The sequence below is a fragment of the Desmodus rotundus genome, chromosome 7, assembly GCF_022682495.2.
Source record: "Desmodus rotundus isolate HL8 chromosome 7, HLdesRot8A.1, whole genome shotgun sequence".
Classification (NCBI taxonomy): domain Eukaryota; kingdom Metazoa; phylum Chordata; class Mammalia; order Chiroptera; family Phyllostomidae; genus Desmodus; species Desmodus rotundus.
Genome location: NC_071393.1, coordinates 112,048,950 through 112,071,260, shown reverse-complemented (window position 1 = coordinate 112,071,260; position 22,311 = coordinate 112,048,950). Strand labels below are relative to the sequence as shown.

At 53.7% G+C, this 22,311-nt stretch overlaps 1 protein-coding gene across 5 annotated transcripts in view; it reads left to right on the top strand.

The window, feature by feature from the left end:
* The window catches only part of ACTN1 (actinin alpha 1), an 86,461-nt gene that overhangs the window by 29,629 nt on the left and 34,521 nt on the right, over positions 1 to 22,311 (top strand). For 3 of the 5 annotated variants that reach the window (XM_071222016.1, XM_071222017.1, XM_071222015.1), the window contains exons 2-3: positions 16,058 to 16,172; positions 20,339 to 20,458. In XM_071222016.1, coding sequence (XP_071078117.1) covers positions 16,058 to 16,172; positions 20,339 to 20,458 — 235 coding nt within the window. Of the gene's footprint in view, positions 1 to 16,057; positions 16,178 to 20,338; positions 20,459 to 22,311 lie in introns of all 5 variants that reach the window. The other 2 variants (XM_053928027.2, XM_053928026.2) reach the window with 1 other exon arrangement.

Here is a 22,311-nt window from a genome sequence, read left to right as displayed (position 1 = left end):
TGTGATAAGTAAATGTGATAAAAAGAGTAATGTGCTTAGTAAATGAGTCACTAAATGTCAGCTCTGTCATCATGCCCTCTAAGTGGGAGTCACCAGTGGCCAGGCCTGGGTGAGGACCCTGTGCAGGAAGGCCCAGTTTGGGGACCGCCATGGTGTTTTCCGTCTGCCTCTCAGCATGTTCTCCCAGGCCGAGCTCCCCCTGGAGAGGCTGGGTGACAGGAGGAAGGGCTGGGTGATGCCGTCTGGCTGGGTGGCGGCAGCTTCCTCTGCAGGAGGAAATTGCTTCCTCTCCAGGGAATGGGAGTTGCTGAACTCTGTCCTGCAGCCAGCTGCTGCTCGCCAAGCCGGGATAGTATGTGTTGGCTCCTGGGACTTTATTCTAGATGCCACTTGTTGGCACATCCCGGCCCCCTTCCCTGCCAGGCCCTCGGAGCCGCCCCTCACTTCAGCACCAGGCACTTCGGCTCAGGACACTCCCCTGCCCTAGGTTGCTGTATGACTCTTTCTTAGGTGGGTCCTAGCTGCCCCTCTAGATTGCACGATCCCTGTCTTCCTCAAGTTTTGGGACAGAAAATAATGTCCTCCATCCCCATGCAGTAGAGTGTCCCTTTCTCCAGCAGGATAGGATGATGGGGGCCACCCACGGATGCATGGGTCATGTCCAGGCTCGGGGGAGAGTGTAGGAGGGTAGCCTGGCTTGGAGCTGCCACCTTACTAATTGTGTCTTTGGACAGGCCCCTATTCTGAGCCTCAGTTTCTTCATCTATAAAGAGAAGACACTCTGTCTTGCAGGGTCGTTGCCGGGACTACATGAGATGATGGATGTAAACCACTTAGGTAGTTGGCACTCAGCACCCGGAGGCTTCCCGAAGTGGGGGCAGGTGTTGTCACTTTGCGTGTGTGCACGGAGCCCAGGAACGCTCTCAGCAAACCCTTCTTTTCCCTTCTCTGCCCCGAAGGTCAGGTGATAGACTTCCTGTGCATTTCCGGAGACCAGAGTTTCCCACACCAAACAGGTGACTGCCTGATTGTAGGAGTCACCTGGAGTACTTGTTACTTGTTAAAATACCTACTCTCAAGGCCCCTCCCTAGACCCAAAACAGAATGGCTGTTGTCGGAGTGGGATCTGTATTTTCAGCGTGTTTTTAATAGGCCAGTTTGGGAAACGTTGCTTTCCCCAGATTGTTCCCACAGTGGCCGCATCACTTGATCTCCATAAGGACTCATTGGGGCAGGTATGGGGCAGGTGGGAGCCTTCCGAGGTGAGACTCTGATGCTTTAAGGAGCGGACCTGAGGCCTTAGCTCCCCTGAGGCAGAGTCATGGTTAGAACTCAGCTCTCCCAGGGCTGTGTCCATTGTGCCTACAAACATTCTGCTAGAGTATGGGAAGGGCAGGGGATGCAGAGAGATGGGGCTACAGGAAGGAGGTGAGCACCAAAGGCTGCGGTGGTGGCAGAGGGGAAATAGTGGACTTGCTCCATGGATGTTTCAAGGCCAGGGTTGTCCACTCTATTGCATAGTAGGATTATCTTTACCTAGAGAGCTTCGTGTCCTAGGCCTCATCCCTGGAAGGATCTGACAGGGCCCTTGGGAGGGTCAGCAGAGAGGAGGGAGGAAGGAGGTCCCGGCTGACCAAAGCCTCGTTAGCACCGGCTCTGCAGCCTGAATTCTGGCTCCTCCACCTGCTGTTCAATGTGACTGGGAGCCACTGTGTGAGCTTCTCCGTGTCTCAGTGTTCTATCTGTAGAATGGGATGTTAGTACCCACCTCATAGGGTGGTTGGGAGAATTGGTCGCTGAACTCCTTCTGCTCGACCTTCAAATTAGATTGTCAGGCTGAGGACTGTGGACCTTCTTCGGTAACCATAGTGAGCTGCTGTGGGTGTCCGGGCAGAGATCTTGGGAAGCCGTGTTTCAGTGGGCGCCACCTTCACCCATTCATTAATCTGGTCTGAACTCTGGGTGTGACCTCTGATCCCTCCCTCACTCCCTGAGTATCTCTTGCACCTATGCACTTACGTCTCTGTCGGCACCGCAGCTGCTGCCCTGGTCTAAGCTACCTTGGTCTCTTGCCTGGACCTCTTGCATGGTCTCCTCACTAGTCTCTGGTGCCATTCTTGTCCACTTGGCTCTGCTTTTCACATTGCAATTAGCAGTCTCTGTCAAGACGCAGATGTAATTATGTGCAAACCGATATTTGATTTCTGCACCTACCAGCCCTCAGCTGAAATCAGACAGAACCTCTTTGGCGGCTTCCATGGTTCTCAAGAGAAACCATCCTAAGGGCTTGCAGGAGCCCTGTGCCCCTGTGCCCTGCTGAGCCCCGGCCTCCTCTCCTCCTGTACCAGACCAGTAGCTGTATTCCAGCAGTGGGAGTGGCCTTATTCCCATTGCCCTGGGGTCTTTGATGCCTTGTTTCCTGACCACCCCTGACCCAACGCATGCGCACAGGGTGACTGCACAGCTCGGCTTGTGCCTGTGGTCCTAGTGTAATTATTAACAGCGCCTCCTGTTGTTTTCAGGTGTCCTGGTTTGGATGATAAATTATATGGTCCCCTTTCATGATTATAGTCTTTTCAGCTAATTAAAATTTCTCAGCTTTAAAAATTCCCTGACTTCCTCAGAGTAGTGGCCACACACACACACACACACACCACACCACCCCGTCCCTCCTGAGACCTGGTTACCTTGCTTTAGTCTCATGCCTTCTGGAACTTCTCCTGCACGCATTTAAGCTCAGTTTGCAAATACACACTCATTTATACGAATCTTTGATTAATGTTTGTCATCCCTGTCAGACTAAAGGCTCCTTGGTTTAGGGACTGTGTCTGTATTTGCCCAACATATGACCCCAGTTCCTGACACAGTCATTGCTCAAGAAGTGTTTACAAGTAAGGGAATGAATGAATGAGCACGGCTCCAGCCCACTGGCAGGGGAAGCCTGGGCCTGGGCGAGTCGGGAACATCTGCTGTGGCTGCTGACAGGCAAACTGCTGACATCGGGCCAGTCCGGCCCCGGACAAGCCAGGAGCCCACGCAGTCTGGCATGCACACCTCCCAACTTGGCTGCCCCTTTCGTAATTCATGGCCTTTCTCAATGGGCTTTGTGTTCAGAAAGCCAGAAGAGACAAGAATTCTAACTCTCCTTCTACCTAAGAAGAATAAGAACTTAGGGGGTAAACTTGCCCGGCCATTCTGCATCCCTAGGGAGCCACAAGGTCCAGAACCTTCTCTGGTGGCTGGAGGTGAACGCTGGGGGTGGTTCTCAGCCCAGTGTCCTGGGCTGCCTTTAGCTACTTACCCAGGTTCAGGCCAGGGACTTGGTCGGGACACCACACAGGTCCCTGTGTGGGATGGTGGGCAGAGCTGGCTAGTTGGGATAGGTGGTGCTGGCTGATTTCTCATATTCCCTGGCCTGGGTGAAGGTTGAAGGCTTACCAGGAAGAACCTCAGCCCCCAGGATAGAGAGGAGGGCTCAGGCTTGGGTGTCTTACAGGCCTCCGTGCAAATCTCAGTTCTGCCTCTCAGAACTGTGTGACTGGGAAAGTTGCTTAATGCTCTGACCTTCAGTTTCGACCTTTGGTTTTCTCTAACACTGCTGAGTGGATTTGTCAGGATGGCCCATGCCTCACTGAGTGGTAAGAGCCAAGCCAAGACCTTCGAGCAACTCTCCTCCCCTCCCCTTGGGCTCCCAGAGGCCCACCGTGCCCTCACCATCCCCTTTGCTGGCACACCACTGTCCTTGCCTCTGGAACAAGCTCTGGGGTGGGGCTGTGGTACCCTCCCCCGCAGCACAGTTTCTAAGGCTAAACCGGCTGCTGGGGGGCAGATCAGCATGGGTCTCTGAGTGTTGAGCAGGGCTGTGAGCACACTCACCTACACACAAAGCCCTGTGGCCTGCTGCCCCTTCCCTACAGAGTTGGGGGGTCCTGGCCAGATCTGCCTGTAACTGCATTTCTTTCCACTGTTTCAGAAATGTTGAAGTTTCTAGATACATTCCTGTTCCTCAGCCTCTTGCTCCCTGCAGCAGACCCCCGTCCCTCGAGCTGGCTGGCCATGCCACAGTGTGGGCCGGCCTCCTGGCCTGGCCAGCAGGCCTCTGTGCTGGGCCACTGGTCCCCCACATTGCTGACGGGTCTAGTGGATGGGCTGGGGGGAGGTGATGCAGGTGGCCTGGGCCTGGGGCGTGGCTTTCCATTGGCCCAGGTTCTCTGTGGCTCCTTAATAAGGGGGTTTGGGGATTTCTGGGCTGTTTTATAATGTGCTGATCTGTGCTTGTGTTTTGGGAGAAGAAGCTTTATGTTCTTAGATGTCAGGCGGAGAGAATTGACTCAGTTCTTGGCCCACTGTCTTCAACAGGTCTTTGATTTCTTGAGCCCCTGCTCAAGAAATTGAGTCAAGTATTGTGCTAGTTAATTCTTACTGCAACCCCGGGAGGTGTGCGTTCGATCCTTCTCATGTGCTTCTTGCGTGCGGATGAGGCCGTCTTCAGGCCACCCAACCGCTCGGAGCAGTCAGGTTGGGTCTCGCCTGAGGCAGACCACGGATTCCCTGTATTTTATGAATACCAGGGCTGCGTCAAATTCTGGTCATCCGGGGAAGTTCTCTGTAGAATCGAGTGGCCCATAGCTCTCGGCATCTGTGCCAGGAACACCAAATGACCTCACGTTTGGGTGGCTTTTCCTTCTTTGGGGAAGGAATGTGTGGACCATTCCCGTGAGCTGCGACCCTCATGACCTTTGTGCTGTCAGACGGACTCCAGATGAGGGGGAGGTGTTACAGGCAGGACCCAGCTGGGAGGGCCGCAGGGAGTGGGCTGGTCTCCTGCTGCGGTGTGGCCACCTGGGCTTTGATGGTTAAACAGAGGCCCTGGGGCTTGGCCTGCTGTTCAGAGTAACCGCTCGCTCACTCACAGGGGCCAGGCCTCTGGCGCACAAAGCTTACAGTTCAGGCCTGGTTCCAGTGCTGCATGTGGCAGAAGATCAGCCCAGACTCGTGGAGTCCTCATCTCGGCTTGCTTACGGCGCCCCAGTCAGGAGCTGAGTAGCTCAGTTACCATGGTACCTGTGGTGGGCGAGGGTCTAGTGCCTCCCTTTGAGATTGGATTCTTACCAGTGGATCAGATGGGTAAAACACACACAACAACAACCCTGGATAACAGGCTTAGTGGGAACCCGGAACATTTTAGTTTTTTTAAAAATAACTTTAGCCCTGGCTGGTGTGACTCAGTTGGTTGGAGCGTTGGCCTGTAACCGAAAGGTCACCAGTTCGATTCCCAGTCAGGGCACATGCCCAGGCTGCGGGCTCGATCCCCGGTTGTGCTGCGTGCAGGAGGCAGCCAATTGGTGTCTCTCTTGCATCGATGTTTCTCTCTCTCTCTCTCTCTCCTTCTTCCCCTCTCTCTCGAAAGAGAATAAAGTGAACCTTAAAACATTATATAAAAATAACTTTATTGAGGTATAACTCACATACCATACAATTCGTCCACGTGAAGTGGATGTCGGATGGTTTCTGGTGTATTCACACCTGTGTGCAGCTGCACCACTCTAGTCACTTTCAGATCACTTTCGTCACCTCACACAAAACGCTGCGCCCCTTAGTTGTCACCCCCTAGGCCCCTCACCCCCAGCCCTAAGCTGACACTACTCGACTTTCTGTCTCTGTAGGGTTTTTTGAAACATCAAGTGAGCACTTAGTCTGTGGCTGGCACTGCACTAAGCTCTCTGAGTAGCTCACACAACCCTCGCTCACAGCGACCGCACAGAATAGGTGCTCTTTTTTGTCTTTGGCTTCTGATGTGGAAACCGAGGCTCAGTGAGTCTGGGATCGCAGTGGCTGTAGTTGACAGAGCCTGGGATGGCTGGGCCATTGCTGGAGGCTCTCTGGTCCCTGGGAGAGGCCAGGCTGTGGGTGGTGGCAGATGGTGGGGGCAGCCAACTCTCATTGGCCAGGAGTTAAGAGGACAGCCCTTTTTTCTTCACGGGACCACATGCCACCTGACTTTTAGAACAGCTCTGAGCTCTCTCCGGAGCCCGCCAGTTTTTCCTGCACCAGCAGGATGGTGCTGAGCTGCCCAGGTAGCAGCCTGCTGTCCGAGGGCCTCCGTGGGAAGGGGGTGCCTGGGCCTCACAGAAGGCTCTTCACCCGGGTATGTTCATGAAGTCACACTGCCTCCCAGGTTGAGCCCCCGGGCTGCCTGCTTTTTGGCCTTGGCCACCCTCCAGGTGTCTGGTGCTCTGTCTCCTGAACTGGGCTGCAGGTGGATGTAAACCAGGAAATACACAGGCCCCGGCTCCCTTCCCAGCTCCCTTCCCAGCTCCCCTCGGAGGCTGGTCTCAGGGTTTCCTTATCAGCAGGAAAAAATAGCAACTTCTTTCTTTCCAACCTGTAGAGCTCTGTGAATGATTAACTTTGATTCAGTAGAAAGGGAATGGGAAGTGAGGTCAGGATGACAGCGGGCATTTTATTGGGCTGCCGCTTGTCTGGGCATCTTGCTGTCTGGTTCGCACCCATGGCGCCCTCATCTTGTGAACCGCCCTGCAAAGTAGTGCTATTAGGTATCCCCACTTGTCAGGTGAAGCAACTGAGGCCTGGATGGGTTCATTAAGGTCACACAGCCAGTGAGTGACAACGGCTGGCTAGATTCATGTATTTAAGCGTCTGTTGTCGACACCGCACCAGACTAACTACGCGTCAGACCTAATTTGGCGTTCTTGAATGCTGTGCCATCGTAAGTGGTGTTATCCCCATTTCCCAGATGGGCATCCTGAGGCTGAGATGAGTTCTGTCCAAAGAGACGGCTAATGAGAGGTGGAGGCTGGGACTGAAGCCCCAGCTCTGTCCGGTTCCAAAGTCCAGCTCCTTTGCTGCCTCCCCCAACCCCCCCCCCCCATGAGCCACCTGCACTCTTGAGTTTCCGGGACCCCGGCATTCGCATGGCTTGGGGGGCAGTCTGTTAGAGAGATGTTTTTTCTGAGCAGAGGAAACTGCCTGGTGGTTCTCAGCAGCCACTCCCAGGTGGGTAGAAAGTAAATAGATCTGGGTGGAGATGTCTTGAGGACTCTGCTTTTCATCTGTGAGTGAACCAGCTGACAGCTCGCTTTGAAAGGCTGGCAGTCAGCCCTTGATAAGTTAACCAGATACCCCTGTTTACGTTACCAGAACACTGGGCATCTGAGATCACTCCTGGCAGGTCTTTGCTTAGACAAACCACCCGGAGCCCACACCCTGGCCACACTGTGGGGGTCACAGGGACTGCAGAGTGGCCCGAGGGAGAAGAACGCTCCCTGCTGGCTCCGCAGTGACCTCCCTGCCAGGAGATGCTTCAGAGAACTCAGCCCTTTGCACACGTGCTGGCCCTGCCCTCCCCAGGGACCCTGGCCTGATGCTCACAAACCAGCCTGCAGTGAGGAGGAGGGGCAGGCTCTGGTGGCAGCCAGGGCAGGGCGCCCTCCTGGAGGGGTTGGGGTGGGGGAGCTGTCTTTGAGTTGATGGGCCCCTAGAGCAAGGTCCTGCTGCTTCCCTCCTGGGAAGGGAAGGCCATGCTATGGGAAGCCACCTTTTACTACGAATTCTTTTAAATAGATGGGATAATTTTCCCCCTTTTATCCTTTTCTTGTTTTTCTTTTTTTATTTTGGAAATGTTTTTCCCCCCTGGGAATACATGAGCCATGATCCCCTCCCCCACTAAAAAAAAATTCCCAGAGAAATGGGAAGCCCCTGTATCCCATTCCAGAGGTCTGACTTAACAGAAAAATGTACACATTTCCGTACAGACTATTTGTACATTTGCATAGCTTAAAAAACAGTGAATGACTGCACATGGTATAAAGTTCAAAAGAAACAAAAGGGTGTTCTATGAAAAGCCAGTGTCCCTCCCTCCCTCCCTCCCTCCGTCAGGAGCCCCCGGCTCCCCTCCCTGGAGGCAGCCTGGGTTTCAGGTCCTCCTATATCCTTCCAGAGTTACAGTGGCAGAAACTTTTAGGGACCGTCCAGTAAACTAATAACGGGCGTCTGTTTGGGAGGGGTGGGCGCCGGCACTGAAACACTGATCGTGCTTTGAGTTCACTGAGATGATACTGTCCCTGTGGGATGTGTTGGCCCCTTCTGACCAGGAGAAGATCCCGCCAATCAGGAACGCGGCCAGACTCCAGAAGGGGCTGTGGTGGCTTATCCGAGGTCACACGCATGCCTGGCTAAGCCAGGGCAGGGCCCAGGTTTCCTGACTCCTGTCCTCTGCACAATAGATCCCCTGGAGTGAACTGTGGCTGGTGTCCAGTGTCCAGAGCCCAGAGGAGCAGGAGGATGTGCCCAGGCCGGGTGTGGTCAGCACATGAGCCTGGGGCCTGGTGGCCGGGGGAGGTGGCACTGCCGTCCCACCGCTGCGCCGCCCCAGTCTCCTGTGGCTGCAGATGGGTTATCTTGTTTACTCTTCTGTAAATACAGTACAATAGAGAAAGCACCTTTGTCAGTGGAGGGTTCTCTGGTGAGGTCAGACCAGAGCGCACAGCCCGAATTGTGCAAGGAGGCAAGTCAACATCGAAAAGGAGAGAGCCCACAGGGACAGGGGTCGGGAGTAGATCATCAACCAGCCACACTGGCAGACGCCTAGGCGAGGAAAGCAGGAAAGAGTCACGGACGGTCGCATGCCTGGAGTGCGGGCTCTGTTTGCATCGGACGGGCTTTGTGTTAGCCGTCTCCTCGTGTTGATGTGATCGCTCACAGAGTTTTAAACCGCAGGGCATACAACTTTGTGTCCTGCTTTTTTGTTAATTACATGTAAACCTCTTTCCATAATGATGTGTAGCTTCAGCACCCGTCATTTGGGCCGTGTAATGTTCCACTCAGTGGATGAGCCGTATTTAATGAACTAACACTTCATCAAATTAACGTGGGCCGGTTCCGATTTTAGCCTCGCAGGGATGCTGGCAAGAACGTTTTTGTGCTCGAGGCCTTTTCTTTCTTTGGCGTATTTACCCTGGTAGCTCGTGGCTTCTGGCTGAGCGTTTGCGTCCACTTCAGTCCCGTGGAGGGGTTGCTCTGTGCAGGAGTGTACCACATCACCCCGTCCATCCTGCGATGGGAATTAGCAGAAACTGTATTTTGCAAATGAAATAAACGGAAAGCATTACCTTTGTTTTAACTTACAAAGCTGGCAGGGTGCGAGCACCAAGTGTGTGTATCGGTCCTCGACCAAGCCCCAGTGAGAGGATTCCCGCCACCCCTCCCAGGAAGTCCCCCAGACTTTGCTTGCAGCTTCCCAGATGGCTGATGTCAGCCGTGGTCTGTTCGGAGTGTTGACTGTGTTGGGCACAGCTGTGTGCGGAGCATTTGCTTTCACACACCATACGCTCCCCCGTGCGTCCTGTTTTTGTTAGGAGACTTAGGAAGATTTCAGCCCTGGCTGGCGTGGCTCAGTGGACTGAGTGCTGGCCTGCCAACCGAAGGGTTGCCGGCTGGATTCCTGGTCAGGGCACATGCCTGGGTTTCGGGCCAGGTCCCCAGTGGCGGGTGCGTAAGAGGCAACCGATCCATAGTTTTCTCTCACATCTATGTTCCTCTCCCTCTCTTCCCCTCTTTAAAAAGAAATAAATAAAATCTTTAAAGAAAGAAGATTTCACATTTCCCACTGGACAACCAGAGACCTCTGTGAGTCTTAAATTCAGAGTTAGCCTGCTGGTAAAATGGGGATAGTAGTAGTACCTGCCTCATGGTGTTGGGAAGAGGCAACGAGTCAAAGGGGGCAAGGCACCCAGAGGAGGGTCTGCCACACAGTAAGTGCACAATCGGTGTGAGGGCTATTACTGTGTTACAGTTACTACTCTGATTTATGGCACATGTTTGTCTCCTCCACACCGGGTTCTCATCCGGGGGTGGTTTTTAATTGTCACAACTTAGGTTAGGGGAATGTTGGAGAATGTAGAGGGTAGGGTCCAGGGATTCTGCTAAACATCCCAGGATGCAGAGAACAGCCCTTACCTCAACATACAAGGAACCAAGCCAATGGTACTGAGGTTGCAACCCTACTCAGATATTTAATTGGGTGATCTTGGTCTGAGTGAGCTTTTCAAGCACATCTGTAAACCAACATTCCAAGGGTGGCCTTGGGCTCTTGAATGATCAGAATTAATGAGGGACCTTAGCTCAGCCCCCAGGGTGCTCGAATCCTTTCCCGGGACCTTCACCAAGACCCTCACCAAGCACATGTCTTTGGCTGGTAACACACTGTACATCCAACTTTTGGCCTGGGTTTTTTTTTTTTTTTTAATTTTTATGTTTTAAAGATTTTTATTGATTTATTTTTTTAGAGAAGGGAAGGAGAAAGATAGGGAGAGAAACATCCCTGTGTGGTTGCCTATCATATAACCCCCACTGGGGACTTGGCCTGCAACTCAGGCATGTGCCCTGACTGGGAATTGAACTGGTAACCATTTGGTTTGCAGGCGTGCGTTCGATCCACTGAGCCACACCAGCCAGGGCTGGTCTGTTCTTTATTATTTTGAACTCTAGACTTCCTTGCAGCTTCCCATCCTTCATCCTAATAATTGAGGCTACCATTTATTGAGCCTTATTTGTGGATGATTGTGCTTAGCACTTGCTGTGTGTTGTTGCGTTGATCTTCACTCTCCTCCGGGTAGGTCTAGTTCTATGCCCATTTTACAGATGTGGAGATTGAGGGTTGGAGAAGTCAGTCACTTGCCCGAGGTCACCGAGGGGCAGAGCTGGGCTTGGCTCCAGATCAGCTTTGCTCTATAAACTACATTCCTCACCATTGGTGTGTGCTGCCTGCCTTGTTTTGCCTGGGGATGTGCCTGACAAATTTATTTGCTTGTCCATGGGAGGGTTTTTCAAATATTTGAGGTGAGCCCCTGAATCCTTCTTTCTGCCCTCCTTGTTAAAGAGCCCAGTTCCCAGAGTTCCTCCCAACATGTTTCTGATTGGCTCACCATCTAGAATGATCTCCCACCTCTGGACCACCACTCGCCTGCCTCTGGGCTCCGCTATCCTTGCCTCTCCCTGCCAGAGAGGCTGCCCATCCCATGCCAACTCTACTGATGTTCCATCAACTCAGACTCTGGGCCAGTGCTAGCCAGAGTCACCCAGATTCCAACTGCTTGTACTGTTGTCACTTTACAGTGACCCATTTTCAGTGACAGTCCATTTCACTACTTGTCTGGCCAGTTACAGTCTCGGCCTTGGTTCTGCTGTTCCCTGCCAGCACCCCACCTGTACCTGCACCTGCACCTGAAACCCACGTCATCCTGGTGGAGCCGAAAGCACGTGAGACTGGGAGTCAGGAGGCCGAGCTGTGAACATACCCGGTTGTGTGGCCTGGGAGAAGCCACTCACCCTCTCTGGTCCGTGTGTTTTCAGTTGTAAGGTGAAGGTTTGACATGGGTGATGCCTGGCATCTCTTCCAGCTCTGTCGTTTTTTCATGCCATGTGTAGGATAGCATGAACTCGTGGTAATTATAACTAATTATGTGGTAGCTGTAATAATAGGTAATTAGTGAGCTGGTACTCTTTTCAGAGTTTTAAGTGAATTGTCTCATTGACTCCTAACCAAAGCCATGAAATTACAGCATCGCCCCCATTTCACAGGTGAGTGCTGTGAGGCAGACCATGCCGAGTCACAGGGTACCACCTGGCTGGAGGGAGATGGACCTGGGGTTTGCACTGTCATCTTCAGGGTGATTTAATCCTTCTAATGTCTTGGACGCTTGCTCTGTGGAGTGATTGAGGAAGTCCTGGGACTTCAAAAGCTCAGCCCCCAAATCATGCTTATTTATGGGTGCGCCCAGCTGAGTGGCTGATGATTCAGTATCCTTTTAGATTCTAAAGTTTAGATGGTAATGATAATGGTAATGACTGTTTCTTACACACTTACTATATTTTAAACAAATACTAATAATACATTATTATTAATGTAAATGAAAACATCATGTTAATATTATCTGTTTTTCCAATTTTTTGTGGTGAAACACTTTTATCTTATTTAACCTTCCTTGCAGTCCTGCCTGGTAGATGCTTCTGCCCCCATTTTGCAGATGTGAAAACTGAGGTTCAGAAAGGGCCTTCGGGGCGGAAGTTACATTCTAGTGCGTCTGAGCTGGGGAGCAGTAGGGGGAGCATGTTCTCAAGCCAGTTGCCTTCTCAACCCCCTTTGAAGGAAACATGGACAAGGCACTTGTTAAAGATGTGACGGGAAGGTAGGAGAGAATTCTGTATGAAAGCGAGACTGCGAGACCCGTAGACAAAGATGCTTCTCTGCTCTTCATCAATGCCAGGAACCTCCACACCCCCCGGAGGTTGTCCAGGTCTGTTTGCAACTTGAACTACAGTGCTGGACGCGTATTCTCTTTGGCTCCTACAAATCGCCTTTATGCCAGGTTAGGTATGGGCAGATGCTTCAAGGTGAGCAGGGTGCCCCTCCCTCTCTGTCCAGGGCCCACAAGGGCTGTGCAGCGGGGCTGTCTGCGGGTGGAGTGAGGAGGGAACCAGCCCTCGCTGCAGCCCTGTCAGCACTTCCAGCCTGGTGCCCGAGCACTCTTCCTGAGACCCCTCAGCATCCCTGGGCCCGTTTCTACAATAGTGGGTCCACTGAGGGCCCTATCTCCTTAGTTAGGCTGTGAGCCAGGGACCCAGTGATGGGGCTTTTAGAGCAATGGGAAGGTCACACAGGGCAGGTCCTGGTGTGGACTGCGGCAATAAAATGTCCCCTAGACCTTTATTTGAATGAGGCTGACCATAGCCCTGCTGGGGTAGCACTGCCCACCACGCTGGGGTGTCCAGACTAGAGGCTGTGGGGCCTTGGGTCTCTAGCCACTGGCATCACTTGTGGCTGACTGTTGGCTTTTCCTCCTTGCTGGACCCCTGGGGCACCACAAAGGGGCAGGTGCCCTTCTCTGTCCTAATGTGGGAGGCCAGGGTTCAGGGCCGGCCCTGTGCCTGCAGAGAAGCCATGTGTGGAAGCCTGCATTGCAGGTGCTGCCCTCTCCTCTTTGTGCCCCATTAGCCTCCTCCTGCTGGGGACCCACGAGACCACTGTCAGAGTCCTGGGCTTTCTGTACCCCTCACCACAGTTTAGACCTCTCCCCATAATACGTCAGCACCAGTTAAAAAAAAAAAAATGATTTTCTCAGACACACCAGGCATCACCTTGACTGTACGGTGCCGTGATTGCAGGCTGGGGCCCGGATGGAGGTTGGTGGCTGCAGGCAGGGAGGAGGGTGTGGGCCGGGGGGACAGAGGGACAAGTCCTCCGAGGCCCATCCACGGGAAGGTTTGTCCTTCTCACCATATACTGAATACTGAGTGGCAGGCACTCATAAATATTTCTAGACAATACTCCTGGCTTTTACCAAATGCTATCACAATTCCCTTTTACTGTCTAGGGCACTGAGGCTTAGGGAGGTTAACCTGAAGGTCACACAGCTGGTAAATGGTGGGTTTCAGCATTGAGCACGCATCTGGTGCGCCCCGAAGTGCATGTTCTTAATCACTGCGTGCCCCCACCATTTCCTCCTTAGGCCTGAGATTCAAGACTGGTGCCGCTTACTGGGGGAACTTTCTTATTTGGGAGGTGCTCAGAGAACCCATCAAGGCCGTTACCAGTGGGAGCTGGGGATGGGGCCTTGGAGGTTTGAGCGAAGAGCAGGCCCGAGGCCTCAGAACCAGGCTTTGTGTGGGAGAGCTGAGCAAACACAGGTGTGGTCTGTCTCCCAGGGCTCTGAGTCTAGCTTCCCCAGGAAATGAGGCAGGCTGCTTTCAACAGTACTTTTCCTCTTGCGAAAGCATCTTTTTTTTTTACGAAAGTGGCCTCTTTCTTCTTCCTCGCACCCAACCCCACTCCGAGACCAGGTGATAAACAGTGAGGTCTCTCCACCGCCAACCATGGCTGCACTGAACCCGAGACCAGCCCTTGGGGTTGCTGGGCAGTCCCGTGCCCTGTGAGTCCCCAGGCAGAGGCTGAGCGTGGGCCCGGAAGGGAGATGAGCGCGTGGTGCCATGGCAGTGCTCATGGCAGTGACCACGAGGTCGTCAGGGGAAAGGCGCCCCGGCCCCAGCCCACCCCCGGGAACGGGCAGTGTGATGACGCCTGCCCAAAGTGCATACATGGACAAACAGCAGCTGGGAGGGGATGTGGGACTACAAAATAAACTATATTGATTTTAAAGATTTAGAAACTCTGGTATTTTTTTACAACAATAACAAAAGTTACAACAAAATAGAAGTAAAAGCCAGTGTAGCCTGTCATCTCCTGCCAGTTTTGCAATGCCAACGTGGCAGGAAGGGGGCCCAGTAGGCTCTCTCTCCTGCCCGCCGGCATCCCCTCTCCTCGAGCTGCCTTCTGCTTCTGGAGGGTCCCTGAGAGCGCTGCCTGGCCCATCGCCCCTGCTGATATCATTCAGCATCGCCCACAGGTGCGGTTGGATCTTCCAGGACCCTCGCACTTTTTGTATGGGTTCACTTTCTCCTTCCTCCAGTGGCCTGATTTTCACATCCACTAGAATATTTGCTGCCCAGGGCAGGGGTTTTTGCTGTTTAGTTCAAGGCTGTGTCCCTGACTCTGGGTTGTGGGACCCCAGGGAGAGCATTGGGTCCATCCCCGTCTGGAGGTTTGGAGCTGACAGGACAAGCAAGGACCATGCAGTAGGACATGGGCAATGATGGAGTGGGTGCAGGATGCTGTGGTTCTGCCCCCAACTCAGACGTGGTGGGTGGCTGCCAGGAAGGCTTCCTGGAGGAGGTGGTATCTTAGCCTGATGAGTGTGTGTTAGCCAAGCATGACATAGAGGACAGGCTGATGAGTCAGTATGTCCCCTGTCCACCTCCAGTCCTTGTGCCAGTCTTCCCAAAGACCGCCCCCTCCTCCCCACCTGTGTGGACCCACATTGCCCCTTCTCGCTCACAGACTTTCCAGCTCTTGCTTATAAGCCTATACAGCTGTTTCTTTTTCCCAGTAATCAGTGGTGTGGTGTTCCTTCCTTCTGCCCATTCATTGCCACTTCCCTTTGCTGTGTTCCCCGGGGCAAGAGGAAGTGGTTGTGGGGGTCATGAGTCTGGTGACCTTTCTGAGGAGGAAGGGCATTTCTAGTGTGGCCGCTGCCGCTCCGAGGAGTAATGCCCTGCTCACCACTGCACTTTCGGTGACTGCTGGTGCTGTGGGGGTCTGAACATTGGCTCTGGAGCCCCTCGGTAGTTGTGAGTGCCATTTGGTGCAGAGGGGTCTGGCGTTGCCCAGGAATGGGCTGGCTCTGAAGCAGGAGAGTGCTCATCTCTGTTTCCCATGGAATGTGACAGCTGGGGAGAGACACTTGCCCAAGTTGTAGATGGGGCCCGCAAAATCAAAACGCTCATTTTTGTTTGTTGTGACCTTTTTCCTTGTTGAGCCACCAGGGGGTGCTGTTGGCACAGCACAGCTCGGTTAGTGGCCTGTGATCATCTGCTCAATATAGAAGCAGCATTGCAATGTTGCTGCTTTCTCCCCACAGACTAGAACGTTCCAACATCGATAGGCTTTCGTTTAGTCTCATTATATTCCCTTTCTGGAATTCTTCATACTTTTGCAGCTTAAGGTGCCTCCATCCCCCACCCCAAAGACACGGCGATACACTGTGAGCTATTTACCTTTCTCTCTTTTTATCCTGGCACCGTGATTCTGAACTCTGTCCCTAACAAAAGCGATTAATCCTTTTTCTTAGCCAGCTGCCAAGCGGACGAGGATGTAATAAACTCGTTTACCCTGTGGTGGTAATATATGGCTTGATATGTTATCTCTGGGGCACTTCTTAAAACTGTGAGGATTGAAATTAAAGCCTTATAACCTAAGTAGTAAATTGCTGGTACTTCTGCATGTGGGTGGGGGCGATGTTTTGGAAGAAGGACCAGAGGGGAGGCATTGAAAGAGGGTACTGCTTCCTTCATCCACTGGCCCACCCGTGCCTCATACAGAACAACGGGAGAGGTGGTGAGAGGCATTGAGGCCCCCGTGAGGGCCTCAGAGACCACGTGGCTTCAGGGAGCCTGACCGTTTACTCTTCTTCCCTTTGCCTAGACGTTCACGGCATGGTGCAACTCCCACCTCCGCAAGGCCGGGACGCAGATCGAGAACATCGAAGAGGACTTCCGGGATGGCCTGAAGCTCATGCTGCTGCTGGAGGTCATCTCAGGTGAGGTGGATCACTGGCCTTGAGTGCCAGGTGGACAGGGCCCCGTGGCTTCTCGGGATAAGGTGCCACCTGTCGGGTCCGCCGCTTTGGGAGCGATTCCCCAGCACCTCTGCCGCTGCTCTGCCTTTGGTAATGGCTAGGCTGGGTGTCTTGAAAGAGGTGGGGGTGACTGTGAATTCAGACCAGGAGACTAGACTGGCTTTGGCCCTGGCTCTGCTGCAGATCATCTGTGTGTCCTTGAACAAGTCACTGCCTTTTGCCTCAGTATCTCATTTGCAAAAAAGAGGGGGTTTGTGAGATGGTCTCTAAGGTCCCTTCTCCAAAATGCCAGAGCTCTGTGGTCAAGAATGCAGCCATGGCTGACCATCCCTAAACCCTTGTGCTGCTGTGACCTCTCTGCCTAGAGCCACATGATCCCAGTCCCTTGTCGGCCCCAGCTTGGAATTGTTCAGATAACTGGAGGGGCAGCTCCCCCTGAATGCAACCTCTGCTTTCTCAGAATACCTTTCCTCCACCACCTGTGACAGATGGGCGGTCCTCAGTGCTCCAGCCTTGCTTTACCCTGGGCAACCCTAGCTGCCCCCTTCACTTCACCTTCCACATGATGCCAGAGTCCCAGACCTAGGCTCAGTCTAGCCTTCTCTCTCCAGCCCCTTCTTAACTGCTGCACTGCACGGGGCATCCCCACCCAGATGTCCCCCAGGGCCCACTCAGCATGGCCAAGACTGTGCTTACCTCTCCTGGCCGCTGCCAACCTTCTTCCTCCTGCAGTCTTCATCTTGTTCCCCTGACGCCAATCCAGGCATCCTAGACAGCTCTGCCTCTGCTCTTCTTTCCAACTTGCCATTCAGGTTCTGTACATTCTAGCTCCTTCCTCTGTTCTTCTTTTACCATGGTTGCCGTGGTATCTGTGGGCCTGTGTCAGCTCCCACCTAGTGGGTGCCAGAGGCCTTCGACCGCCTCCCCCCGCAGCCGTCACCCACGCGCAGCCAGAGGGTCCGTGCAGCAGCCCAAATATGGTCAGGCTGTTCCCTGCTGGAGCCCTTCGGCGCCTCCCCAGGGCTTTGAGCCCGCAGCCCACATTCCTTAGCAGAGCTCGAGGATCTTCCGTGAGCTGGCACCTGCTTTGTTTCTACTGGCCCTTCCCTAAAAGGCCTCGGACCTCAGCCCCCTGCCTCCCTGCACTCCGCGCTTCTGTACAAGCTCTGGCTGCCTGTGTTTTTTAACCCTGATACTTTTGTCTGTTTATTTCCCTTACAGGTGACATCTTTGTATGTGTGTATGGGGGTGGGTAGTAAAATAGACACAGCATAAAATTAACCATTTTGACCATTTTTAGGTGCACAGTTTAGTGGCATTCCATACCTTCTGTGGTTGGGCAGCCATCACCACCATCCAGCTCCAGAATGGAAACTCCACATTCATTAAATGCCCAGTCCCCACCCCGCCCTCCCCCAGCCCCTGACCACTGCCACTCCTCTGTCTCTGTGTGTGACTGCTCTAGGAACGTCACGTTAGTGGGACCTCGCAGCTTTTATCCTTTTGTGACTGCCCTGTGTGCTTTCACATGATGTCTTTTAGTTTTTCCACGTTATAGCTGTGCCTGCATTTCCTTCCTTTTTCCGGCTGAGTAATATTCCACTACTCACAAGTGGGGTTGCTGGACGGGGAGTGGTAATTCCATGTTTAAGGTGTTTTTTTTTTTTTTAATCCTTACCCAAGGACATTTTTTCATCACTTGGAGAGACAGTAAGAGAGAAAAACATCAATTGGTTATCTCTCATATGTGGTCTGATCAGGGATCAAACCCCCAACCTGGGTATGTGACCTGACAGGGAATTGAACCGGCGACCTTTTGGTCCATGGGACGATGCTCCAACCAACTGAGCCACACTGGCCAGGGCTCTATGTTTAAGTTTTCAGGAACTGCCATACTGTTTTCCCCAATGACCTTTTAGAGTATCCTTCCCTATTGCTGCCCCACTGATTTAAATATTTTCTTAGTTTAAACAAACAGACAAACCTGGCATTGTTCTTTTCATTCAACCTCTAAAACTCAGAGCAGGGGTTTCTCCAGGAGGTCTTCCCTGACCTCCCTCCCACCCGCAGTGTGAGTAACCGCCCTCCTTCTGGCTCCAATAACGTCCACTGATTCCTTTATCGAGCCTTTTGCTGTGCCGTTAAATCATTTTGGCTCACTTGGGTTTTTCCCCCTGCTCCACGCTGAGCCCTCGTAGCAGGGACAGCCCCATGTCTGTGTCCCAGTTCTAAAACTGTACTTGGCATGTAGGTGACACTCAACAAATGTCAGAGCCACTGAATGTCCTGACGTGGGCTTTCCTCTGTAACCACCACTGCGAATGCTGAGCGGTGGGCTGTGCTCAGGGGGCACCTGTGCACTGCCGGGAAGCGGGCTTGTCTCTTCCCAGAGGCTGGGGAGACCGAGTCACCGAGACCTTGACTTTGCCTCCTTGAGCATCTCTGGAGCTGGGTGGGACAGCAGGAGAAGGAAGGGGACGCTGCCTGCAGAGGTCCTGGAAGTGTGGTCCCTGGACCACCCACACCAGGATTCGAAGCCCCACCCCAGACGTCCTAAATCAGACACGTAGGAGGCAGGGGGAGAGGGGGCCGGACATCTGTAGTTAGCGGTTCTCCAGGTGGTTTTGTGCTGACTGAAGTTTGCAGCCCGGCTGGCCTTGCTGCCTCTCCTGGCCCTTGTAGAGAATTCCTATTCCAGCCAGTGTGCACAGCGGGTGGGCTGGCTGGGGAGCTCAACCTCCGCAGGACCTGGGGGGTGGGGGGCACGGGGCACTGTCTCCTCCGTGCAGCCTTTGGACGGGAGCCCCTGTGGTTTCTCATCTGCTGGTGATGGTGGGGTGCTGAGGGGGCAGGGCAGTGGCCACAGCCTTGGGAGAGCCGCAAGTGGAAAGTTTTGACTTAATAACAACCCAGCTGTGCCTCCCTGGGAGCCGGCAGGCCCAGTGACATCTGTGCAGGAAGTCTGCTCCCTTCTAGACGCTGGAGGCCCCTGGTGAAGAGCTGCTCCGACGGGGTGGGCCTGGCCCCTTGAGCCTGCTCAGTGGAACTACTCACAAGCCTGGGGGAGGGGCTGGTCCAGTCTGGAGACCAAGGCAGGTTCTAGGGCCGAGTTTCAGGCTGTGGGGTGGTGGTTCTCAGCCTTTTGGGCTTTCTGACGCCTTAGAGACTCTGAAAGCGGCCTGTCGCTTCCCCAGGTGTGGGCACATGTGCTGCACACGACCAGTTTTCAGGGAGCTTCAGGAGGTTTCTGGACGCCTCTGTTCTGGGATAAAAGTGCTCTTAATGGGGTGTTTGGAGAACCAGCCCCTCTCCCAGTTTCCACGCAGCGTCTGGCCTTGAAACCTGAGCCGCAGGAGCTCCCACATGGAAGGTGGAGTGGGGGGGGGCAACAGCTGAGCGAGAGTGGGGGTTGACTTGGAGCTGAGCCGAGGGTACCCATGAGGAACAGTTAACAGGACAAGGGCCTTGGTTCTCAATGAGAGAGGGAGCTGTGGGCAGCTCTATTTAAACCCCCAGGGAACTTTTTCAAAATCCTCTGGAGGGACCCACGCCCTCTCCCAGGCCCAGACAGTCTAGACTGACGGAACTCAGGGCCTTCACACTTGCTGTTCCTTCTGCCTTGGTCACCATTCCCTGCCGTCCAGGCCTGGCTGTCCTCCCTCTCCGAGGCCCTCCCCCACCTCTGCGTGACTCCTCCTCCTGCTGCCCACCCTCCTCTCCTGCAGCCTTTTCTCAGGCAGTTGTTTTAGGCATTTCTGTGCCTCGGTATTGGCATGTTTATTTGTGCGTTTCTCTGTTGAAGGTCTGCCTGTCCTCCTGGGCCGTGAGTCCATGAAGGCAGGAACTGGTTCTGTTCACCCCCATATTATTCCTGGCACCCAGGCAGGTCCCTGACACATACTAGGAGCTTCGTGCAGAGTTGTTGGGTGACTGTAAGCAGTTGGGTCTAAGATGTGGAAGAGAGAAGGGCCCGGGCAGGTGCCCCCTCTCGTTCCCCGCCAGGGTGGTGTTCGCCCGCAAGTGTGTGTCCGTCGGGGATGTGCCTTGGCTGAGGGTGTCGTGAGAGCAGCCCTGGCTCCTGGGTGACAGCATCTCCCCTTCCCTGTCCCCTCTCGGTCTGTATTCAGGTGAGCGCCTGGCCAAGCCGGAGAGAGGCAAAATGAGGGTGCACAAGATCTCCAATGTGAACAAGGCCCTGGACTTCATAGCCAGCAAGGGCGTCAAGCTGGTGTCCATCGGAGCGGAAGGTGAGTAAGGCCTGCCTGCTGGCTGCCACCTTGGGGCCTGAGTTTCGGCTTTTCTGGTCCCTGGGCCTTTTCTACCCTGACATCCCTGGGGGCATTTGGAAGTGGGGCTCCCCACACCTCCATCTGGTCAACCCTGTGGATTCTTCATAGAACAGCAGTACCTTCCATCCAGTCCCAGCCTCCTCCACCCATCAGCCCTGTCCCTGGAAAACCAAGGTCCGCTCCCTGGTCCACTCTGCGACTCCCCACGGCCAGTCCCAGTGCTGCGGACCCCGCGTGTCGCAGCGCGGCCTCCCTGATCTGCAGGCCTGGCTGCACTTTGCTGCCCGATGTGGAGAATCCTGTGGCCTGGGGAGAGGGTGCAGACACTGGGGGATGGAGGGCGAAGGCTGGCCTGAGGCTCCGCGGAGCCCCAGGAAGGCCGATGTCCACAAGCCTTTAGGGACATTCTTAATCGTGTTAAGCGCATCTGGCTCTTTTTCCTTCGCTTAAAATACGTTTTTTTTAAAAGCTCAGTGTAAGCCATTATCATTAGCACATTGTCAGTGGTTAGAAGGCAGTAGCACTGCTCTGCGTGCACTGTGGCGCCCCTGAAGGCCTGGGGGACAGTCGGGGTGATCAGAACAGACACCCTGACCAGGCCCCTCAGGACCGCGTCCCAGGGACTCAGCAAGGATGTGCTGGGCACTTGCTGTGTGTGCCAGAGGTCTCGGGATGAGTATGTCTCCATTCGCGCGTTGGTTCGTTCATTCATTCACTCATTCACACATTCGTGGTAGAACCATGGCTGTGGCTAGCGAGCACACCCCTGTGTGCGGTGGGCTCTGTGCACCGGTGACCTCATTTAATCCTCACAGCAGCCCAAGGAGCTGGCTCTAATGACTGTTTCCGTTTCACAAAAAGAAAACAGATGCCTAACTAGATGGAGGAACTTGCTCAAGGTCCCATCCTAAGTGGCAAAGCCAGAACTCAAATCCGTCGGCGTGGCCCCACAGGAATGCCCCCAGAGAGTGGCCTTCCGTGAGGAGGGTGGGGTGCTGCTTCAGTACATCTGTAGGAGGGGTCTGTTGTCTGGCAGACGACTGTCAGGTGGCCCTCCTCTTTTTTCTAGGCACTGAGGGATTTTAGGGTGCTACATCAAACGGAGAGCCTTTAGCATAGGCGTCTGCAACCAGCGGTCCACGGGGTCAAAGCTGGCTGCTGTGGGTTTTTGTAAATATTGGAGCTCAGCCACACGGTTTGTTTACATGCTGTCCTCGCTGCTTTCCTGCTCAGAGGGCAGAGTTGAGTAGCTGCAACAGAGGCTGTATGGCCGACTAAGCCAAAAATATTTCCTATCAAGCCCTTTGCAGAAAAAGTTTGCTGACTCCTGCTTTATTGGGCACCCGGGACAGCTTGAGGCAGTCACAGGCCTCGGCCCCACCAGCTGTGAGGCCGAGGCCGCGTCCTCTATGCCCTTGTGGCCCCAGCTTCTCGTAGTGTGAGGGACTTAGTAGGTGCTTAGTAAATATTTGAAAAAATTTGCACATAGCAGGGTAATTTGCCTGGTGAGTAGGAAAATGTTCTCTGCCTCTTTATGAGAAGAAAGGAATGCTTTGTGCTAATAGGGAGAAAAAGTTTCGACCAGGCAGGAATGGGAAGCTGAAGAAATTGCCGCCCAGATCTGGTGCGCGTTCAGATGCCCCATGAGCAGGGAAGTAACGATGTGTGAGGTGAGGGGGGGTGGGGACTGTGGGGAGCTGGGGACAGCATATCCTCTAGGCCGGGCACCAATTGTTGTAGACGTGACCAATTGTTGCGGTGTGGGAATACAGGTCCAGCACTGCTGTATCTTCCATTTTTCCTTTTTTAAA